Below are 18,963 nucleotides of genomic sequence, written 5' to 3' on the forward strand. Positions count from 1 at the left end.
TTTATGTTCTGAAGCATTTGAAGGGTGTTTGAGGTCTAAAATTATTTTCACTGAAAAGGTTGGGGTGTGTGTGTGTGTGTGTGTGTGTGCGTGTGTGTGTGTGTGTTTCTGATGAGCACAGCGGCACATGCCTGCAATCCTAGCTAAACCGGAGGCTGAGGCAGGAGAGTTGCAAATTCAAGGCAACCTAGGCAATGTAGCTAGACCCTGTCTGAAAATAAAATTTTAAGAAGGGACTAGGGATTTAGCTCAGTGGTTCCACAGCCTGCCTCGCAAGGACAAGGACTCCAGTTCAATCCCCAGTACCAAAAGAAAAAAGAAAAGGGTAGGTATACAGCTCTCAGAATCCAAATGGCCAGATGTTACTGTAAATCCATTTGTTAAGGCTGGGAATTTAGCTCAGAAGTTCTGCTGCTTACCTGGCAAGCTCAAGGACCCGAGTTCAATCCCAGGTACCAAAAAAGAAAGGACTGGGGGTGCAGCACAGTAATAGGGCATTTGCCTATCCTGTGCAATGTCCTGGGTTTAATCCTTAGTGCCACATGGAAAAAGGAGGGCAAGGGCAAAGTAAAATAGCTGTCATCATTCTCCACTTCTCTATATGCAAATAGTTTAAAAAAGAGCGAGCTACTCTTCTAAACATCCATGATGAAACAGTAAAAATTAATTTTATTACATTTCTACTCTTCAGCAGACATCTTTCCAATTCTGAACATGAAGAAGAATCACACAAAAAGCATTTGTGCAGCAAACCAAAGAAATATGCTCAAGGAAAAGCACTTTGCCACTGAGTCATCAGCTGAACCACCTGTTAGTTTTCATTTTTACTGGAAACAATGACAAAGCAACTGCAAAAAAATGACCAAATGTTTGAATTGGTAGACATTTTCTCAAAAAATAAATGAAGCCTGTAGCTATAAAGAAAATAACTGACAGCATTTGTTGCTGATGATAAAGCTCTCAAGTCAAAGCTACAATTTTGGAAAATTTATAATCACTATTCTGGACTTGATGGTTTCCTAGAAGTTAAAAGAATTTTTTTTGGCAGGGGGGTACTGGGGATCGAACTCAGGAGCTTGCGCTTGCGAAGCAGGCAACAGAACCATTGAGCCAAATCCCCAGCCCAAATCCCCGGCCCTAAAAGAATTTTTTGCTAAGACTGTTAGGGAAATTAATGACCATGTTATCTGTTATCTTAAATAAAATAGCTGAAAAAATTTGGAAATCTGCGAAACTCAGTGAACTGGTATTTTCCAAATGACCAACACAAATTATGACAAAAAAATCTTGAATGAGTAAAAAATCTATTTCCTATCTAAGACAAGGCAGCATATGCTACAGAATATCCAGTGTCCTGGATATTCTATTGCAATGTCTACTATTCCAACCACCTCTTCAAATGAGATCAGATATTTCCCAAATATTCTAAAAAAAAAAAAATACCACACTGGGCTGGGGATTTAGCTCAGTGGTTTCCCCCACCAGCCTCACAAGCACAAGGTCCCATTTGATCCCCGATACCAAAAAAAAAAAATCATATCACAAAATAGATTAAATGCAGAAGAGTACGAAAATCCAGGTACCTTCTAATAAGCTGTACATTTAAAAAAATTTACAAAATGTAAAGAAATGCCAGTTTCTTCACTCAATTTTATTGTTTTGGGAATAATATTTTTTATCCAAGTTAATACATAACATCTTTATTATCACTTTAAAAAATAAAAGTTTTTAAATTCCACAGTTTGAATTCCAGGTCCACAGAAAAATAAAAATGCCTAGAGGAAGCCTTGACTTCTAGGAACATAAAAGTATCCAGAGACCAAAATATCTGAATACTATTGGTTGCTGTTCTAAAATAAACAAATCTTAAGTTAGAAAGGACATCTGATTAATTCATAGCTACTGCTATCTTGCCTCAAAATCTATACACATTTTCTGGGCTTAAAAACTTCAAAATCTTTTCCAGAATATATGTTGTTTTTCATCATGTCTCTCCATCTAAGTATTTTATTTCAGAGGATCAAGTCTCTCTCTCCCTCTCTCTCTTTCTTCCCCCCATCTCTGTGTGTGTGTGCGTGTGTGTGTATATGTATATGTGTGTGTGTGTATATATGTATATATATGTGTGTGTGTGTATACATGTGTGTGTGTGTGTGTGTGTGTGTGTGTGTGTGTGTGTGTGTGTGTATATATATATATATATATATATATCCCTTTTCAAAACTAACATACCTTGGAAAGGGAAGAACCAAGTTCAGTGTTTACTTTTAAAAAGATACTCAAAATCTAAATTAAAAATCTGTATATAGGATGTATAATTTTAAATATCTTAAAAACATCTTCCCAAATGAGAAAGTAACCATTTCAAATATATTCAATTTTTAATATCTATAAGAATATTTTTAAAGACCTAATATATTTTGATAATGTATACTTAATTTCCCCAACCAATATTTGAAATACTCATGGTTTCCACTTGGTAGAGGTGCCAATTTTACATTTTAAAAACACAAAAAATATTAGTTATATGGTCAAAGAAATCTATAGATTATAGTAGTTCAAAAAGCTCAAGGGCCAGGGATTTAGCTCAGTGGTCCCACCCCCTTGCTCCCAAGTGCAAGATCCTGAGTTCAAGCCCCCAGTACCAAAACAAAAAAAATCGAAAAGATTTAAAGATCCATTTGGAGGCCGGGGATTTAGCTCAATGTTTCCGCCACCTACCTTGTAAGCTCAAGGTCCCTAGTTCAATCCCCAGTAACAACAACAACAACAAAAAAAGCTCAAAATCAGGGTAGGGGTGTGGTTGAGTGTTCCTACCATGTGTCAGGCTCTGGGTTCTATCCCTAGTGCCTGCCCTTTAACACACAATTCAAGATTACAATCATCTGTCATATTCTCAGCAAGTCTTGAGCACAGAATTCAATTATTTGCTAACATTAACCTTCATCCTCTTTTGTGTATGAAAAGTTTTACTTGAAAAACGCTAATAAGAAACTAAAGATGTGCAATTTGGTAGTTAAGACCGCAAATTAGAACTTGCTGGAACCTCAAAGACCACCCCACTTATTCTTCTCATCTTGTAGATAAGGAAACTGAGGCCTAAGATAGTTATGTAATTTCCACAGGTCCTAAAGCGTGAGGCTTGGTCATATGAGAAATGAATTTCATTTTTTGTTCATGGCCCATCTTTCTGGCATTTTAAAATATAGTAACAATTTCCTAATTGACCAAAAAGTTAACCTTCTCTCTAATGCCCTTTTCAAAGTAGGAAAATAAGACTGGTATATATAAAATAATATGTATTCAAATCATGATGTTGTATAACTTAGATCTATATGATAAGAAATAAAAAGTTTTTTAAAGTAACAGATAATAAATTTGATTGTGTAAATGTTATAATCATTACATGTTTTCAAGAACCAAAAAGAAAGTTTAACAAGTGGCTTTAAAAAATCAACATCAAATATATATAGATATTCCCATTTTTAACATGCTCTGTGGGTTCCTATAGAACTTGCAGCATTTTACAACTTACCAGAAGTTGTTCCACCAGCTTCTTCACATTCTTCCCCATCTCTGGAGACTGCGACCCACTACACGCTAGCTTTATTAACATTGCAAGAAAGTTTTGACATTTCTTCACATTTTCTAGCATTGCCTAAATGAGGAGAAATATAGAAGAACCACAAATATGAGCCAGCAGACAGGATTCAAAACCACTGACAAGAAACTGCATTTGTACAAGGGGCAAGTGGCAGCTTACCGGAGAGAGGTCAGTCTGAGCGGCTGCTGAGTTCTCTGCTTTAGAACTGGGCTCATTGGAGGGTGCACATGGTGCTCCCAAACCTGAAGGCTTCAGGGCAGTTACAGTATTCGCTGGCTTTACTGGAGTAACCGTGACAACACTGGCTGGCACAGACACAGACTGAAATTCAACCAGTACATACAGAGATAAGTACTTCTGGGCACCCCACTTCACACTTAGCAGACTACAATGAATCTCGACATCTTTGCTTTGATAGGATGCCCTAAGAGTCTACAAAACATAACACAGAACTCGGTACTCAGACAGATCTAGGTTTCATTCTCATCTACCTCCCTACTCTTATTGCCACCTACTACAGTACTGAGGACAGGCAAGTTACTATTCCTGCTAATCCTCCGGTTATTGTCTGTAAAAATGAGGCTAGCAACAGTGCTTCTACCCTAGAGTTGTCTATGAAAGCCAGTACCCTTAAAAAGTCCTCCTTGCCGGACGTGGTGGCACACACCTGTAATCCCAGCACTTGTCTCAAAAAACAAAAAAACAAAAAACAAACAAAAAAATCCTCAAAAAATATTGTTCTTGCTTCTCTACAAAGTATCTGAAATTGCAGGTCTTTATATGAAAACAAAGTGATCTGCTTTATATTCAACCAGGCTGCTTTTATATGGACCATTAAAATAAGCATAAAGGATATTACAAATGTTCACACTGAAAAGCAACTCGTTTCTCGCACCCTCTACTGAAATGAGGTGTGACTCTAGCACCACCTGCAGGGCAAAATTTTTAATACAAGAAATCACAACATGATAATTCAGAAAACCACACTGTCTCAAATATTAAAAGTTTCTGGACATAAGAAAAGCTTGGCATGGAAGGCAGATGGGAAAGAACAGTATTCACAATTCACACCGAAAAGTGAATACTGCACCAAGATTTTAATTTAAATGCTTGTGTTCTGCAAGCACATACACAGAAAAATCAGGTTTCTATAATCCTCAAGAAAATTTCCTTCTGCAATACTTTAGATCAATTTGAATGCATTTCAGAATTATCCACTTTAGTAAGACTGGCACATAACATTACACAAAAATGTTTTGAGGGTAAAAGGAAAGGAAATGTAAAATACTGATAAGGACTAGAACTAATGACAAAATATTGAACAAAAGAGGTAAAACCACAAATTACAACTAAATTAGTAAAATTCTATTAAATAGAGAAAGCCTTAAAAGCAACATCAAAACGAAGTCACCCTCCTCCTGTTCATACCCTCACTCCTACTTTCCAGAGGCAACAACTGTACAGTTTCTTCTGAATCCTTCCAGATTTTTTAATGAACTTCTAGATTATATACAGTAAATAAGACTCTTTAGAGTACCTTATAATCAGTCATAAGCTCTCATTTATACTATAATTAAGAAAGCATAACCTAGAGTTTTGGCTAGCAATTATGTCTCTGGTGGCTGGTGAGAGGGGCTCCCGAGCAGGTCTGTTCCCTGGAACACAAGATGCAATGACGTGAGGTGAGGAAAAGCGTCCTGTTTGTGAGAAGAGGAAGTACTTTGGCACAAGTACTTTTACTTTTCTTGTCAGTATTTCACCTTCTCTCCACACTATACCTTGCATCTGAAATGTTCTCCAAGGGCTCATGTGTCAAAAGCCTGGTTCCCAGCCCATGGCGCTATTGGGAGGAGGTGGGATACCTAAGAGATGGAAGGAACCCTGGGAAGACTTCCAGTCACCGGGAATGTGCACTTCAGTAGCTACTGGGACTCCTAATGGCCCCCTCCTATCTCTCATGGTTCCTCACACCTGAAACCTCCACTCAACCTCCCTCCTCCTCTCCCCCGCCTCCTCCACCTCCCCCTTACCCTCCCCTTCTGCTGCCTTCCTCTGTCCCCAGTGTCTCAGTGTGTAGCCCAGGCTGGCCTCAAACTCATGATCCTTGTGCTTCTACTTCCCAAGTGCTGGGATTACACATGTCCAAAACCTTTCCAAGCTGATTTACCTCTGGTACTGCTGACTAACACACTCTAATACAAATCTGTCCTTTAAAATGCTTTCTAATAAAGCCACCACTTGTACCTTACCAAATACATGTACCTTGCAAACTAGGTGCACTTGTTTAGGGACATTGCAAGGTATATAATCCTGGTCTTCCTATTCCAGTGTTGGATGGACCCTCTTATATTTAATCATAACTTAAGACTCAGTAAGACTCAGTACCCAGCCAATAGTCTTGCCATTCTTTGCAAGACTGTGCCGCATTGATTAGGCATGCCTTGGGGATAGGAATCAAAAGGCTGGAGTACATGTTAAACAAATGTATGTGAAAAGCAGTTATACTTAGAGATAGAAAAGTACACTGTATGCAAATTTAGCAGGCCAAATTACATTTCAAGGAGAGTGATTTTCTATACCTGTCTCAAAGAGGAGTCATTTTAGGATTGTTCATATTTGATTATAAATACTAATTCTTTTAAAAAGATCATTTTCACACTTACATTCTAATCTAACAATGAGAAAAACTATCTTTCCCACTCATATGGTCTAAAACTGAACATAATATTTTTAAAATAGTTTTCATGTTACATTTACTAGTGGGTCATGTTTCAAGCCATTTTAAACAAATATTGCTAAAAGGAAAATACCTATTTCAAAATTTCTTAACATACAAATTTGCCTCTCTAGTCAAATAATCAAGAACAAGGAGTCCTATGTTGTCTCATTTCACAGTTCTCATTTCTAAGAAGTATCCCAAATTAAGATGCTTTGCCTCTCAAAGTGGATACAGAATCATTAATTACACTCTGATAATTTCTACTGCCCTAGACTATCACCGAGGAATAACCCAACTTAAAATATGCATCAATATAAATTAGGAAAAGCAATCCACAAGGAAATAATAATGATCAATTGCAGACATATACTAGTGTATGGAAAAATAATCCAAGAACAATACATATGAAGCAACCCAAATATACCATTTTAACAAATATATTACTAAATTTTTCTTTGCTATACAACTTCTTTATCAGTATACTAAATAAGACTGGAGGCTGAACAGTGGCACCTCTCTGTAATCACTAGGGAGGTGGAGGCAGGAAGACAGAGTATGAGACCAGCTGGGGCAAATTAGCAAATCTGGTTTCAAAATTTTAGAAACGGCTGGGGATAGAGTTTAGCACTCCCCAAGTTCAATCCCCAGTACCACAAAAAACAAAATACAGATTGACAGTGACGCTAATAACTATCACAAAATGATAATTAAGTATGAACAATTCAAGGTAATTGTAATGTTTGAGAAAAATCTTTAAAACTCAGTGATTTCTACCGTGAGAGTCTCGGGTATGCACTAGCACAGTGTAATACTCCATACTTCCAGTTTCGAGACTATATTCAATTAAAAGAAATTCTTAGTTTCAGTTTGCGCTTAATAAAGACTCTTCTACCTATCTGAATTCAGACTCTTAAATGTCCTTTTTATAAAAATTACAAATGTAATTAGTGTCCACCAATTTCATTTAATAACTAAGTGAACACAAGCTTTCACTTTCTAGAACTGTTAAGATTTCATGTCCAGAGGGCACAGACATGGGACCATAGCTTCAGCAAGCAAGGGGAAGATTAAGGTCTATGGATGTGGAGAATTAGTACCTGTAATAAAATATTAACAATCCTAAAATGACTATTCTTTCAGACGGGTATAGAAAATCACTCTCCTTGAAATGTAATTCGGTCTGATACAATTTAAGAAGTAACTTCCAAGAAATCCCCTTTATCCCTGAATGATGAGTATAAATGGAGTTCCTTCAGTTACCCAGCACAACTTGTTATTCATGTCATGGAAACTCAATGTACAAATAGCAATCCTAAGTATTTAAGACCATGTTGCTAAAAGTGTTTTCTCTCTGCAATATCTTTCTTTAACCAATGGCATTAAATGTGTACTCAATGTTTAAAAAATATACTCAATGAAAACACTGCTAATGTACTGCTAGTCTAAATAATTAATGAGATAGTATGATGGTCTTTTGCCCAATAATATTACCAAGCTTGGCACAGTTGGTAGTTGAAGGTGAGGTAACTTGAAGTGGATAGCAGAAGGAGATGATTAGTGTCAGCTGTGGCTCAAGATCAGCTGTAGCAGCAGAGCGGCCGCCCACCCTATTACAACACGTACATGGCAGTGGATCCAAGTGATACAAGGAGCAAACTGGGATGAGCCATCACAAGGATGCATCTGCATGGTCCTAGCCACTGGGAGCACTCCTGGACAGCTTCCAGTCGTCAGCTCCACTGGGTTTGCCTCAGTTGAAGATACTGACCTTGCTCAAAAGTACAACTTTCCCAAGACAGCCCAAATCCAGTGACTACTCCCGGCAGGAAGGCCCATCTGACTATGTCAGCCCAGATGGGACAATGCTGACAAGCCTATGTGCTCCACCTTCTCCACTAGGTTGGCTGAAGCTTTATTGGGCCTACATCTAGTTTGAATTCTTGTTCTTCTTCCATTCCACAGGTACTAATCCATAATAAATATCTCAGACTCCAAATTCTATCTCAGCACCTACTTTAAGAGACCACGACACATGGCTATTAGATGTATTTGCATTAATTTCATACATTTCATTAAAATATATCCAAGAATATACGCCATATTTTCTTGTTTCCCATATCTACAGCATTTCCACTTTAGTAAGTGTCATCGTGTATCAGTGAACTGCTCTCTTTAGTGTCATATATTCAGCAATTTACACATTTGGCAGGCAATAGCTAAATAACGAAGAAAGATACAAAAACAACCAGGGCGCATGTAACCACATGTAAGCCACAACTCACTTGTACTGAGGAAGGGTTTGGAACAGTGGTGACCACAGTAGCTCCTCTCTGTTCCAATGTTTTAACAGGTGCCACTGCCACTTTCTTGATTACCTGTGAGCTAGAATTCTGAGGAGGAAGGGACAAGATAACAAAGTCACCATTATTAGTCATTTATAATCAGTCAGTACTGTGGAGAACATGAGAACAATTTCCCATTAGAAACTTATTTGTTGCAACTGACTTTATAATATTAACGTTTTTATGCACAGAAATCATCAATTGACATTCATTTCATATTTCTAAGGAGGCAAGTGATTCAATAAATACCCCTTTCATGTGAAATCTCACACTAAGCACTAGAGTAGTCCACACTAAAATCTTAAACTTTAGCCAGGCGTGGTGGCGCACGCCTGTGATCCCAGCACTCGGGAGGCTGAGGCAGGAGGATCGCTGTGAGTTCGAGACCAGCCTGGGCTACACAGTGAGTTCCAGGTCAGTCTCAACTACATATGAGACCCTATCGCAAAAAAACAAACAAATAAAAAAAAATCTTAAACTTGACTCTGACTATACAGAAGCCACATAAATTAATATTTAATATTTAAACAAAAACCTGCTATACTCCCTGTCTCTCTCTCTCTCTCTCTCTCTCTCTCTCTCTCTCTCTTGTGTCCATTCCATCTATCTATCTACATATGGGGGGGTACTAGGGATCAAACTCAGGACCTTGCGCTTGCGAGGCAGGCACTGTACCACTGAGCTAAATCCCCAGCCCTGCTACTCTATATTCTTAACCTACAGATAAAGCAAATTAGAAAGAGAAAAAGCAAGTATTACTGACAGAGTAAATAACTGGCTGAGCACCTAGAATCAAATTAGTAGAACATAAAAACATATAAAATGGGCAAAGGATAATATTAACACCAAAAATGAAATTTTTAATTCAAATGGCTGAGTCATTATGAATATGTTCAACTATATCTAGCATTTTGTGTTTAAATATTCACAGAAGTGTTTTAAAAATTCTATCACTCTTCACTTCAGTCACCTAGAAAGATCACCAGGTATGTGAAATAAATCATTTTCTAACAATGTAAAGCTAATGAAATATCACAGCAGGTTTCTGTATGTCTTAATTTCTATAAGGTATGGATGACAATGAATACTATACACAAGAGTCTCACTATTTTACCACAAATTAAACTGAAGCAGAATGGTTATCTTCTTTCAAGATGCAAATCATCCTTTTGAGCATGTCCTTTGAGAAATGTAAAATCTTTGAGTACAAAGATTGAATTTTCATTACGTTAGCAATTATCAAATGACTAAACAAAACTCAACTAAATTAGCATATTTGAAGAAAGCCACTTACTTTAAAAAGTTGAGTTTAATCATCTCAAATTATTTTTGCTAACAAATACATACACCTTTATATGACGAGGTCAGCTGAGAAATGGAGGACAATTAAGGTATATTACCGTCATTGCACAGATTTTGACAGTTTGCGTGTTCACTGGTACTGCTGGCCTGGGAGTTACGGTTCGTGGGGTCTCTGCTCTCGTCACCCCTTGCTGAGGAGACACCAACATCAACTGACCGCTGTTACTTTTGATCAAAACTGTTCCTGCAGTTACAAAGAAAAAAAAAATGTGACTTCTGAGCTAATAAATATAAACATCATGCACAGTACTTTCTTCTCCCATTTCAACACTAAATAAATGCTTAGTACACAATGAATTCCATGCCTGTTAATTACCATAAAGAATGTGGTAAAAATGTTTTCACTGAAAGCTATTTAACATGTTAAAACTCTAATAAGCATACAATAAAACATTCTTTTGTTTGTTTGTTTTTGGTACTGGGGATCGACCTGGGGTCCTTATACTTGCAAGGCAGGTGCCGGAACCACTGAGCCAAATCCCCGGCCCCAGTAAAACATTCTTGAAGAAGACAAAATACTTTTTCTTCATGATATCAAAACTCTAAAGCTGTATTATTAATAAATTTATATGGTAAGAGCCCAAGACTAAACAAGATGACCAGGAGTATAGAAGACAGAACCACAAAATAGGCTCAAGTGAGTATCACTTATCCAAAAAATGTTTGGGCCCCACAGTGCTTCAGATTTTTTTGAATTTTTTGGATTTTTAAACATTTACATACGCTTTAACAATTGAGCATATCAAAATTCAATATGCCTAAAATCCAAAGATTTTGAGCCAGGTATAATGGCACGTGACTATAATCCCAGTGCTATGGCAGTCTGACACAGGAGGATCAAAAGTTTATCCCCACCCTGGGAAATTCAGTGATTAGGTGACAGCCTGTCTCAATTTTTTTTTTTTTAAAGAGAAAAAAACTGGGGAAATAGTTCAGTGAGAAATCCTGGATTCAATCTCTAGTACTGCACAAAAAAAGTTTTAGATTTTGGATTAGAGATTCTCGACCTGTGTTATTTTTTTATGAGGCTCTACAGACTTGTAAGGAAAGAACTGACTACAAAATAAATAAGGTCAGGTCAATTAGTTGTTTAGATGGAAAAAATAGGAAATTGGACACCTGTTTCTCAAACATTCACTAAAACCCACACAACATTAATAATACAAAAGTAAAACTAAATTTAACTCTTAAACAATGTAGAAAATTATCTTTTGAACTTGAGACAGGGAAGGACTTCTTTAAAATAAGTAAAATCTGAGGCTAAGGATTTAGCTTGGTGGTTCCACCACCTGCCTGGCAAGCACAAGGTCCCAAGTTCAATCCCCAATACCAAAAATAAAAAAAAAAAGTAAAATCTGATACATTCAATTATGTTAAAACTAAAACTTTCTGATTAGCAAAGGATGTCATTAGTTAAAAGATATAGCACAAAGTGGAATAAAATTTTAGTTCACATATATTCAAAGTACAAGCAAACAAAATCCATAATGCAGCATGAGAAGCTCTTCAAACCTATTCCCCAACAAAGTAAACATATGATGAACATTATTAAAAACAACAACAACCTAAATAATACAGAAGGGAAAAACATGATCATCAAAGAAGATCTACAGGAAATCATAAAGAACAGCAAGAATCAGTGGCATCTGAACAACAACCCAACCCCCCTCTCTGTCTCAGCTTAGCATGACAGAAACTGCAACCTGGAAATGTGGCCAAGAACACAAGGCTCCCTCTCTCCTAAGCTTCCAGCAAAGGCTATGGTATCTTCCTGGGAGCAGCGCTTCAGCATTTCTCATCCCTCTCTAAGAACCACACCCTACATATTGAAGAGGATAAATTCATGACAAGTACATCCAAGAGGTTGGAGGCTCCCTTCCTTCACCCATCCCCACTCATAAAAAGAAGGTTCTACTTCAGGGATGGTACACTGAGAATGCCTGGACTCCAATGGCCCCAGCCCCAGCTCTCACAGGACTGAGGTTTTATGTTGATGGACTCAAACAGGGAAGACCAGTGTACCACATACCTTCACCCAGTATCCTCGTCCTAAAGCAAAGGTGTCACTCAGAGAGAAGCATGCCACTTGTTCCAAATCTCTCCCTAAAGGTTCAAAACTATTTCAAATAAATTGTGATGAAGATCAAGGACATTCTCAAGTACAGTGGAGAGTGATCATTTCATGAGAGACTGAAGCTAAACCATAGGTACACACCAGAGAACCAACAGAAAACTAAGAAGGGTCCTCCAGGTTAAAACCTCAAACACTGGCCTCAAAAACTATACTTATAAAGGAGCCAGAAATTCACTGGATAAATCTGTGCAGCAAGTTAGGGCAGTGATGGTTAACCTTTCAGAGCTTTCAATGATACAAACAGCCTGCTGCAGCATGCATGCCACAAGTACATCACCACTGTCTTCAGGCACTGTTGAAAAGAATAAAGTAATCAGCTGGCGAGCAGTGGATCCTCGCAGCTGAATGTGACACCAGCAGAAGAAAACAGAGACCAGAGAACAAAAAAGACAGCCCTGTCCAAGATGACCACGTGTGTACCCAAGGCTGTGTCTTTTGAGGAGCAACATCAGGGGCTTCTTATGTGGGAGAGGATACACTCCACAGTCCAGCCACACACCCACACACACAAGTAGGAATCAGTATCTAAAGTTGCTAAACTATACTATCTAAAATGTCCAGTTTTTACTAACAAATTGAGACATGTAAACAGAAAAGCATGACACATTAACTGTTACAAGGGAGAAAAAAGCAGGCAACAAAAAGCACCACCTTTGAGGGGGATTGGATGTCAGACTTAATGAACAGAGACTCCAGACTACTCATTACAAATGTATTCAAAAGACTACAATAAGCAATAAAGCAATGGAAGAAAACACAATAATGATATCTTAAATAAAGAATGTCGCTAGAAGCCAGGAGTGAGTGATGGTCCATGCCTGTACTTCCAGCTGCTCTATTTGGGAAAGCTGAGGAGAATCCTTAGAACTCAAGGATTCTAGGCCAGCCTGGGTAACACAGTAAGACTCTATCTCAAAAAAGAAAACAAACAGTGGCATACATCTGTAATTCCAGTTCATCAAGAGGTTAAGGCAGAAGGATCACAAGTTCAAGCCCAGCTCTGGTAACTCAGCAAGACTCTGTCTCAAAATAAAAGGTGTTGGGAATTTACTTGAGTGGTAGAGTGCCCTTGGGGTTTGATTCCCAGTGCCACCATAGATAGACAAATATTTTCCTTTAAAAATGGAGGGGCAGGGAGGGTAGCTCAGTAGCAGAATGCTTGCTTAGCATGTGTGAGGTCCTTGGTTCAATCCCCAACATCAAGAAAAGAAAAAAATAAAAAGGAGGGGAAGGGGAGGGGAATTTTTTAGTTAACAAGTATAGTACCTGAAATAAATTCACAAGATGAGTTCCAAAAAGGATTTCAACTGTCAAAAAAAAAAAAAGCAAACTTGAAGACAGACCAATAGAAAGTATGCAATCCACAGAAAAAGAAATGAAAAAAAAAACTGAACAGAACCTCAGAAAACATGGAAGACCAACAAGAACATTAACAATGATATCATGTGAGCACCAGAAGGTAAGGAAATGGGGAGAGACAGAAAAAATATTCAAAGAAATAATGACTGAAAGCTTCTCAAATTTGATGCAAAACAATCTAAACATCTAAAAAGCTCAACAAAATTTCAAGCAGAATAAATACAAAGAACCGTATCAATATACATCATAGTAAAAATGTTTTTTAAAAAAATGAAAACATTCCCAGATAACAAAAACTAAGCGTATGCAAGGCTAGTAGATACATCACCCCAAGACATACTAACTGAAGTTCTTCAGGATGAAGACAAACAACCTCAGACAGTAACTCAAATTCACATGTAAGAACAAAGAGCAATGGTAAAGGTAATTATCCAGTATAGTTTCACAACATAAAATGCATCTTATTTTTCTTCTCTCCAGAAATTTTAAAAAACCATCTGTATACAACTATACATAAAATTTTATTTTTAGACTAGTATGCAGAAATTTAACATTTTTGCAAATATTAGCACACAGAATGTATGTGGAAACAAAACTGTATTGCACGAAGAAGTCATGACTTAAGATGTTAGCATGCTTTTATGGGAACAAATGAAAGCTAGAATGACATACAATGAGGTAATATAAAAGCTAAATTATATCTTTGCTCTCCTGCAGCTTTTTTTAAAAACACACCACTATATAACTATAACATATACTAAAACTATACTATAGATGCGATAACAGCAATAAGACCATGTGTATGTATACACACATATGCACAAAGAGGTAAGAACTCTTAAGCTACATAAAAGAAAGGCCTACTTATCTCACTTCAATAAGTTAATATAAATGTAAAGTAGGCATCATATTTATATTGTAAGCTCTAAAAGCAACCACTAAGAAAAAAATTCAAAAGAATATGTTAAAAAAATAAAGGAATGATTATACTAGGACAGTGGTGGTGAACCTATGGCATGCTGCCATGGCAGGATGTTTCTATCACTGAAAGCTCTAAAAGGTTCACCATCACTGCACTAGACCATACCTTTTTTTTTTTTTTTGGTACCGGGCAGCTGAACCACTGAGCCAAAACCCCTGCCCAAGATAATAGCCATTTAAATGAGAAAAAAGGACTGGAGAAACAAAAAAGAAAAGAAACAGAAAACAAAAGTAAATGGCAGCCAGGCGTGGTAGCGCACACCTGTAATCCCAGCACTCGGGAGACTGAGGCATCGCTGTGAGTTCAAGACCAGTCTGGCCTACATAGTGAGTTCCACGTCAGTCTTAACTACATAGTGAGACTGTCTCAAAACAAATAAACAAAAGTAAATGGCAGACCTAAATCCAATTATATACAACATTAAATGCAAATGGATTAAATAATCCAAGCAAAAGGCAGACAGTATAGAGCTGGATTTTAAAAACCCCAAATCCAGGGCCGGGGATTTAGCTCAGTGGTTTGGTGGCCTGCCTTGCAAGTGCAAAGACCCGAGTTCTAATCCCTGGTACCAAAAAAAAAAAAAAAAAAAAAAAAAAAAACCCCAAATCCAATTATATACTACCTATAGGAGAAATACATTATCCTGAAAGACTGAAAAACATTGAAAGTATCCAGGCATGGTAGTGCACACCTATAATCCCAGCAGTCTGGAAGGATGAGGTGGGAGAACTGGAAGTTCAAGCTCAGCCTGGACAATTTAGCAAGACCCAGTCTCAAAAAAAAAAAAAAAAAAAAGGGTTGAGGATATACCTCCCTGAGAAGGCTGTTTCAACCCCTACCACTTCCCCCTCCCTCCAAAAAACAATGACGAGAGTAGTCATACTAGTATCAAAGTAGTTTATATAAGAAAAGTCAATAGAAAGTTGTTTAAAGTAAAAAAAAAAAAGAGGTGTTTTATAATGATAAAGGGTGAAATCAGAAAGCTGTAACAGCCAGGCGTGGTGGCACATGCCTGTAATCCCAGCACTCAAGAGGCTGAGCCAGGAAGATTGCCATGAGTTCAAAACCATCCTGAATTACAGAATGAGACCCTGTCTCCAAAAGAAAAGCTATAACATTTAAACATACATGCACCCAAAATAAAAAGAGAAAATAAAGAATTCAACATAATACCTGTAGACCTCAACACCTCAATTTCAACAAAGATTAGGGATGTGAATGTAGCTCAGTGGCGGTAGAGTGCTTGCCTAGTGCACTAGATCCCCAGCACTACAAGTACACACACACACACACACACACACACACACACGCACAAGGGAACTAGATAAAAGATCAATGTTATGGTCCTAGATGTCCTCCCAAAGCCTCATGCGTTTATGGGAGGTGATTGGATGGGAGGGTGTTACTAGCTGATGAGTTTTTAGATAAATGTGATGTGCAGGGTGGGTGAGCGGGGAGCGGGTAAAGCTTGGGGGGGGTAAGCCTGGAAGGATCTCTCTCCTTCCTTGATCAAACTCTCTGCTTCCTGCTGCCATGCCATCAGCTGATTCTCCTGTACCATTCCCCTCAAAATCTTCCCAAAAAACCACAATAAGGGAATATGTCTCAGTTCACTCTGTAAGAAAGCATTATCAAGAGCAACACAGATTTCAAATGTAAGGTCACTATTACCTGACACACCATCTAAACTATAAGGTCAGTATTACCAATACCAAAAGCAGACAAGCACACCACAAGAAAACTACAAAACAATAACCCTTGTGGACACGCCCTCTTGCTCAGCCACCACCACTACCGCTGCTTTCTGCCGCTTCTGATGCTGCTTGTGTGCCCATTCCGTGCAGACCTGGTACCTCTTTTGCGAAGCAGCTGAGAAGACTCAGGCACCCACTGTGGTCGCCACTGTGGTCGAGGAAAAGCCCAAGAAAGGAGTCAAGACTGAGAACAATGATCATATTCATTTGAAGGCGGCGGGGCAGGATGCTTCTGTGGTGCAGTTTAAGATTAAGAGGCATACACCACTTAGTAAACTAATGAAAGCCTATTGTGAATGACAGGGTTTGTCAATGAGGCAGACCAGATTCCGATTTAATGAACAGCCAATCAATGAAACACACAACTGCACAGCTGAAACAGAGGACAAAGATACAACTAATGTGTTCCAGCAGCAGAGAGGAGGTCTACTAAAAAAGGAACCTGCAACAACTCTACTACAGAATTCTGTTCTTACAAACCAAGAATACATTCTCAATTAGAAAATTTGCAATTTGGTTCCACCACATCCTGACTACTACAGTACAGTTTTCCCTATTCTTTCATTTAGCCCTTCCCCATCCCTTTATTGTACAAAAAGTATGTGGTGTGTGTGCACAAGCATATTGTAATTTTTTTTTAATAAATGGCCAACAATATGCTTTCATTGACATCAAATGGAGACAGGATGGGGAGATACTGGTTCTGTGAAAATAATCCCCTCTCTCCATTAGTGGCATGCTCATTGGCTCTTATCTTTACATTCCAGTAAGTTATTTTGCTCTCACTGTTTTAACATAAAAAGACAACATTAAAAATCCTTGCATACCTTGTTTGATTGGAGAATTTCAATGTTTTTTCATTTATCATTGTAAAACCAAGGACAATTTTATAACTTTTTTATATGTAGCTGTTACTTGTAGGGCAATCTGTTTTTATGTAGGAGTAAATTACTCTTTAAAAGAAAAAGAATCCTAGAAAGGAGCTAAAGGTGTAGGGAAGGTGTAATGCGTAGGGGAAGAACAAAAAGGGAAAAGAAAAAACTGTGAGAGAATGAAAAGATGAAAATAAAGTGTTCGTAGATGGGGAGGGGAGGAGGGGGTGAAGCGAGGGCAGAGGTAAGGGGAAAAAATGAGAATCAAGACTTGCCATGTAGAGGTACATTATCCCAACAATGAATGTAACTGTGCTGTATCCCTAAAATGTACCAATAAACTCAATAAAATTAAAAAAAAATAAAATAAAATAAAAAAAGAAAAAGAATCCTAGACAGTTTTCCCTTTAAGTGTCTCACTGTTTAAATAAACTTGTTTTAAAATATATATACACACACACACGTGTGTGTGTGTGTGTGTGTGTGTGTGTGTGTGTACCTTGTGTTCATAAGATGCAAAATTTTCGGTTTGGTGGCTTGCCTTGCAGGTGCAAGGACCCAAGTTCAATCCCTGGTACCCCCCAAAAAAAGATGCAAAATTCTCAATCCAGTACTAGCAAACTAAACTCAGTTTTACCTGAGAATGAGTCACACATCAGGGTGACACCTCAGTCTAAGCACTACTCTTGCCCAGACAACATAGAGTGTTGTGTTAGTGCATTAAATATTTGCCACTGTGCTTTTCCTTGTACTTTATTTGTGCAAAATACCATAATAATGGCTCCAAAGAAAGTGATACCAGCAGTAAAGCCAAGAGGAAAACTGAGAATGATAGAGAAAAAAAAATCATTTTGAAATTTGTTATAGTCCTGGAAAAGTGAATTTAATAAGTGTAATTTTGGGGCCTCAGAACCAGTTATTTGGTTTTACATTATTTCTTATGGGAAAAAATTGTTCAGTTCTTGAACTGTTCAGTGTTCAAACATGAATTTGGAACAAACTGAGTGCAACAACCAACATATCACTACACAAGAAAAAAGTTTAAAATACAAGTGATGCTTACAGAACACCAAATAAATATGATGAAATAAAGCTCACCAAGGCATATCCCTATTAAACTGTCAGATTCCAGAAAAAAAAATCTTTACTGCTACATTTTAGGTATACAATACAGTTACAGTCATCATTGTGATCTTGTACCTTTACATGACGTCTCTTGGTTCTTATTTTTTCCCCATTCCCCTGGCCTCCTTTCATCCCCTCCACCCTTCCCTATTTACAATGGCTTTGTTTCCATTTTTTTCCTTATCTCTTATTTTTTTCCCCTTCTTAGCTTTCCCCTACCCCTCCCACTTCCCCTATACCTTTTTTCCTTTAGACCTACACCTGTAGACCTTTTATCCTATTTCTCATTATCTACTGTACATTTTGATCCTTATTTACACTTTTAGCTAATCCCACCAGAAAAACTATTCAGTATTTACACATATGTGTCCTATTAATTTCACCTAAGACTATGTCCTCAATGTGCATCCACTTAGCTATAAATGACTCTAGTTTCTCATTCTTTATGGCTGAGTGGTACTCCATTTTATTTATTTATTTATTTTAATATTTATCCAGTTTCCAGTTGATGGGCAATTAGGCTGTTGCCAAGTTTTAGCTATTATAAAAAAAAAAAATTTTAAAGCTGGCCATAGATCATATATAAAGGTAAGCCATTTAGAATCCCAGCAGACTTCTCAACACAAACCCTGAAGTCCAGAAGAGCTTGGAGTGAAGCACTTCAATCACTAACAGCAAATAACTTCCAACACAGACTATCTTATCCTGCA

The 18,963-nt window shown here is 37.7% G+C and overlaps 1 protein-coding gene and 1 pseudogene across 1 annotated transcript in view; one reads left to right on the forward strand and one right to left on the reverse strand.

Moving 5' to 3' along the window:
- Taf4b (TATA-box binding protein associated factor 4b) overlaps positions 1-18,963 on the reverse strand; it is a 142,426-nt gene that overhangs the window by 112,875 nt on the left and 10,588 nt on the right. Inside the window, exons 3-6 of the mRNA XM_010644010.2 lie at positions 10,066-10,211; positions 8,606-8,713; positions 3,764-3,925; positions 3,536-3,658 (exon numbers count right to left, since the gene is read on the reverse strand). Coding sequence (XP_010642312.1) covers positions 3,536-3,658; positions 3,764-3,925; positions 8,606-8,713; positions 10,066-10,211 — 539 coding nt within the window. The remainder of the gene's footprint in view (positions 1-3,535; positions 3,659-3,763; positions 3,926-8,605; positions 8,714-10,065; positions 10,212-18,963) is intronic.
- On the forward strand, positions 13,597-16,757 carry LOC104876035 (annotated as a pseudogene).

The sequence above is a fragment of the Fukomys damarensis genome, unplaced genomic scaffold, assembly GCF_012274545.1.
Source record: "Fukomys damarensis isolate Sample0158 unplaced genomic scaffold, DMR_v1.0_HiC HiC_scaffold_30, whole genome shotgun sequence".
NCBI lineage: Eukaryota > Metazoa > Chordata > Mammalia > Rodentia > Bathyergidae > Fukomys > Fukomys damarensis.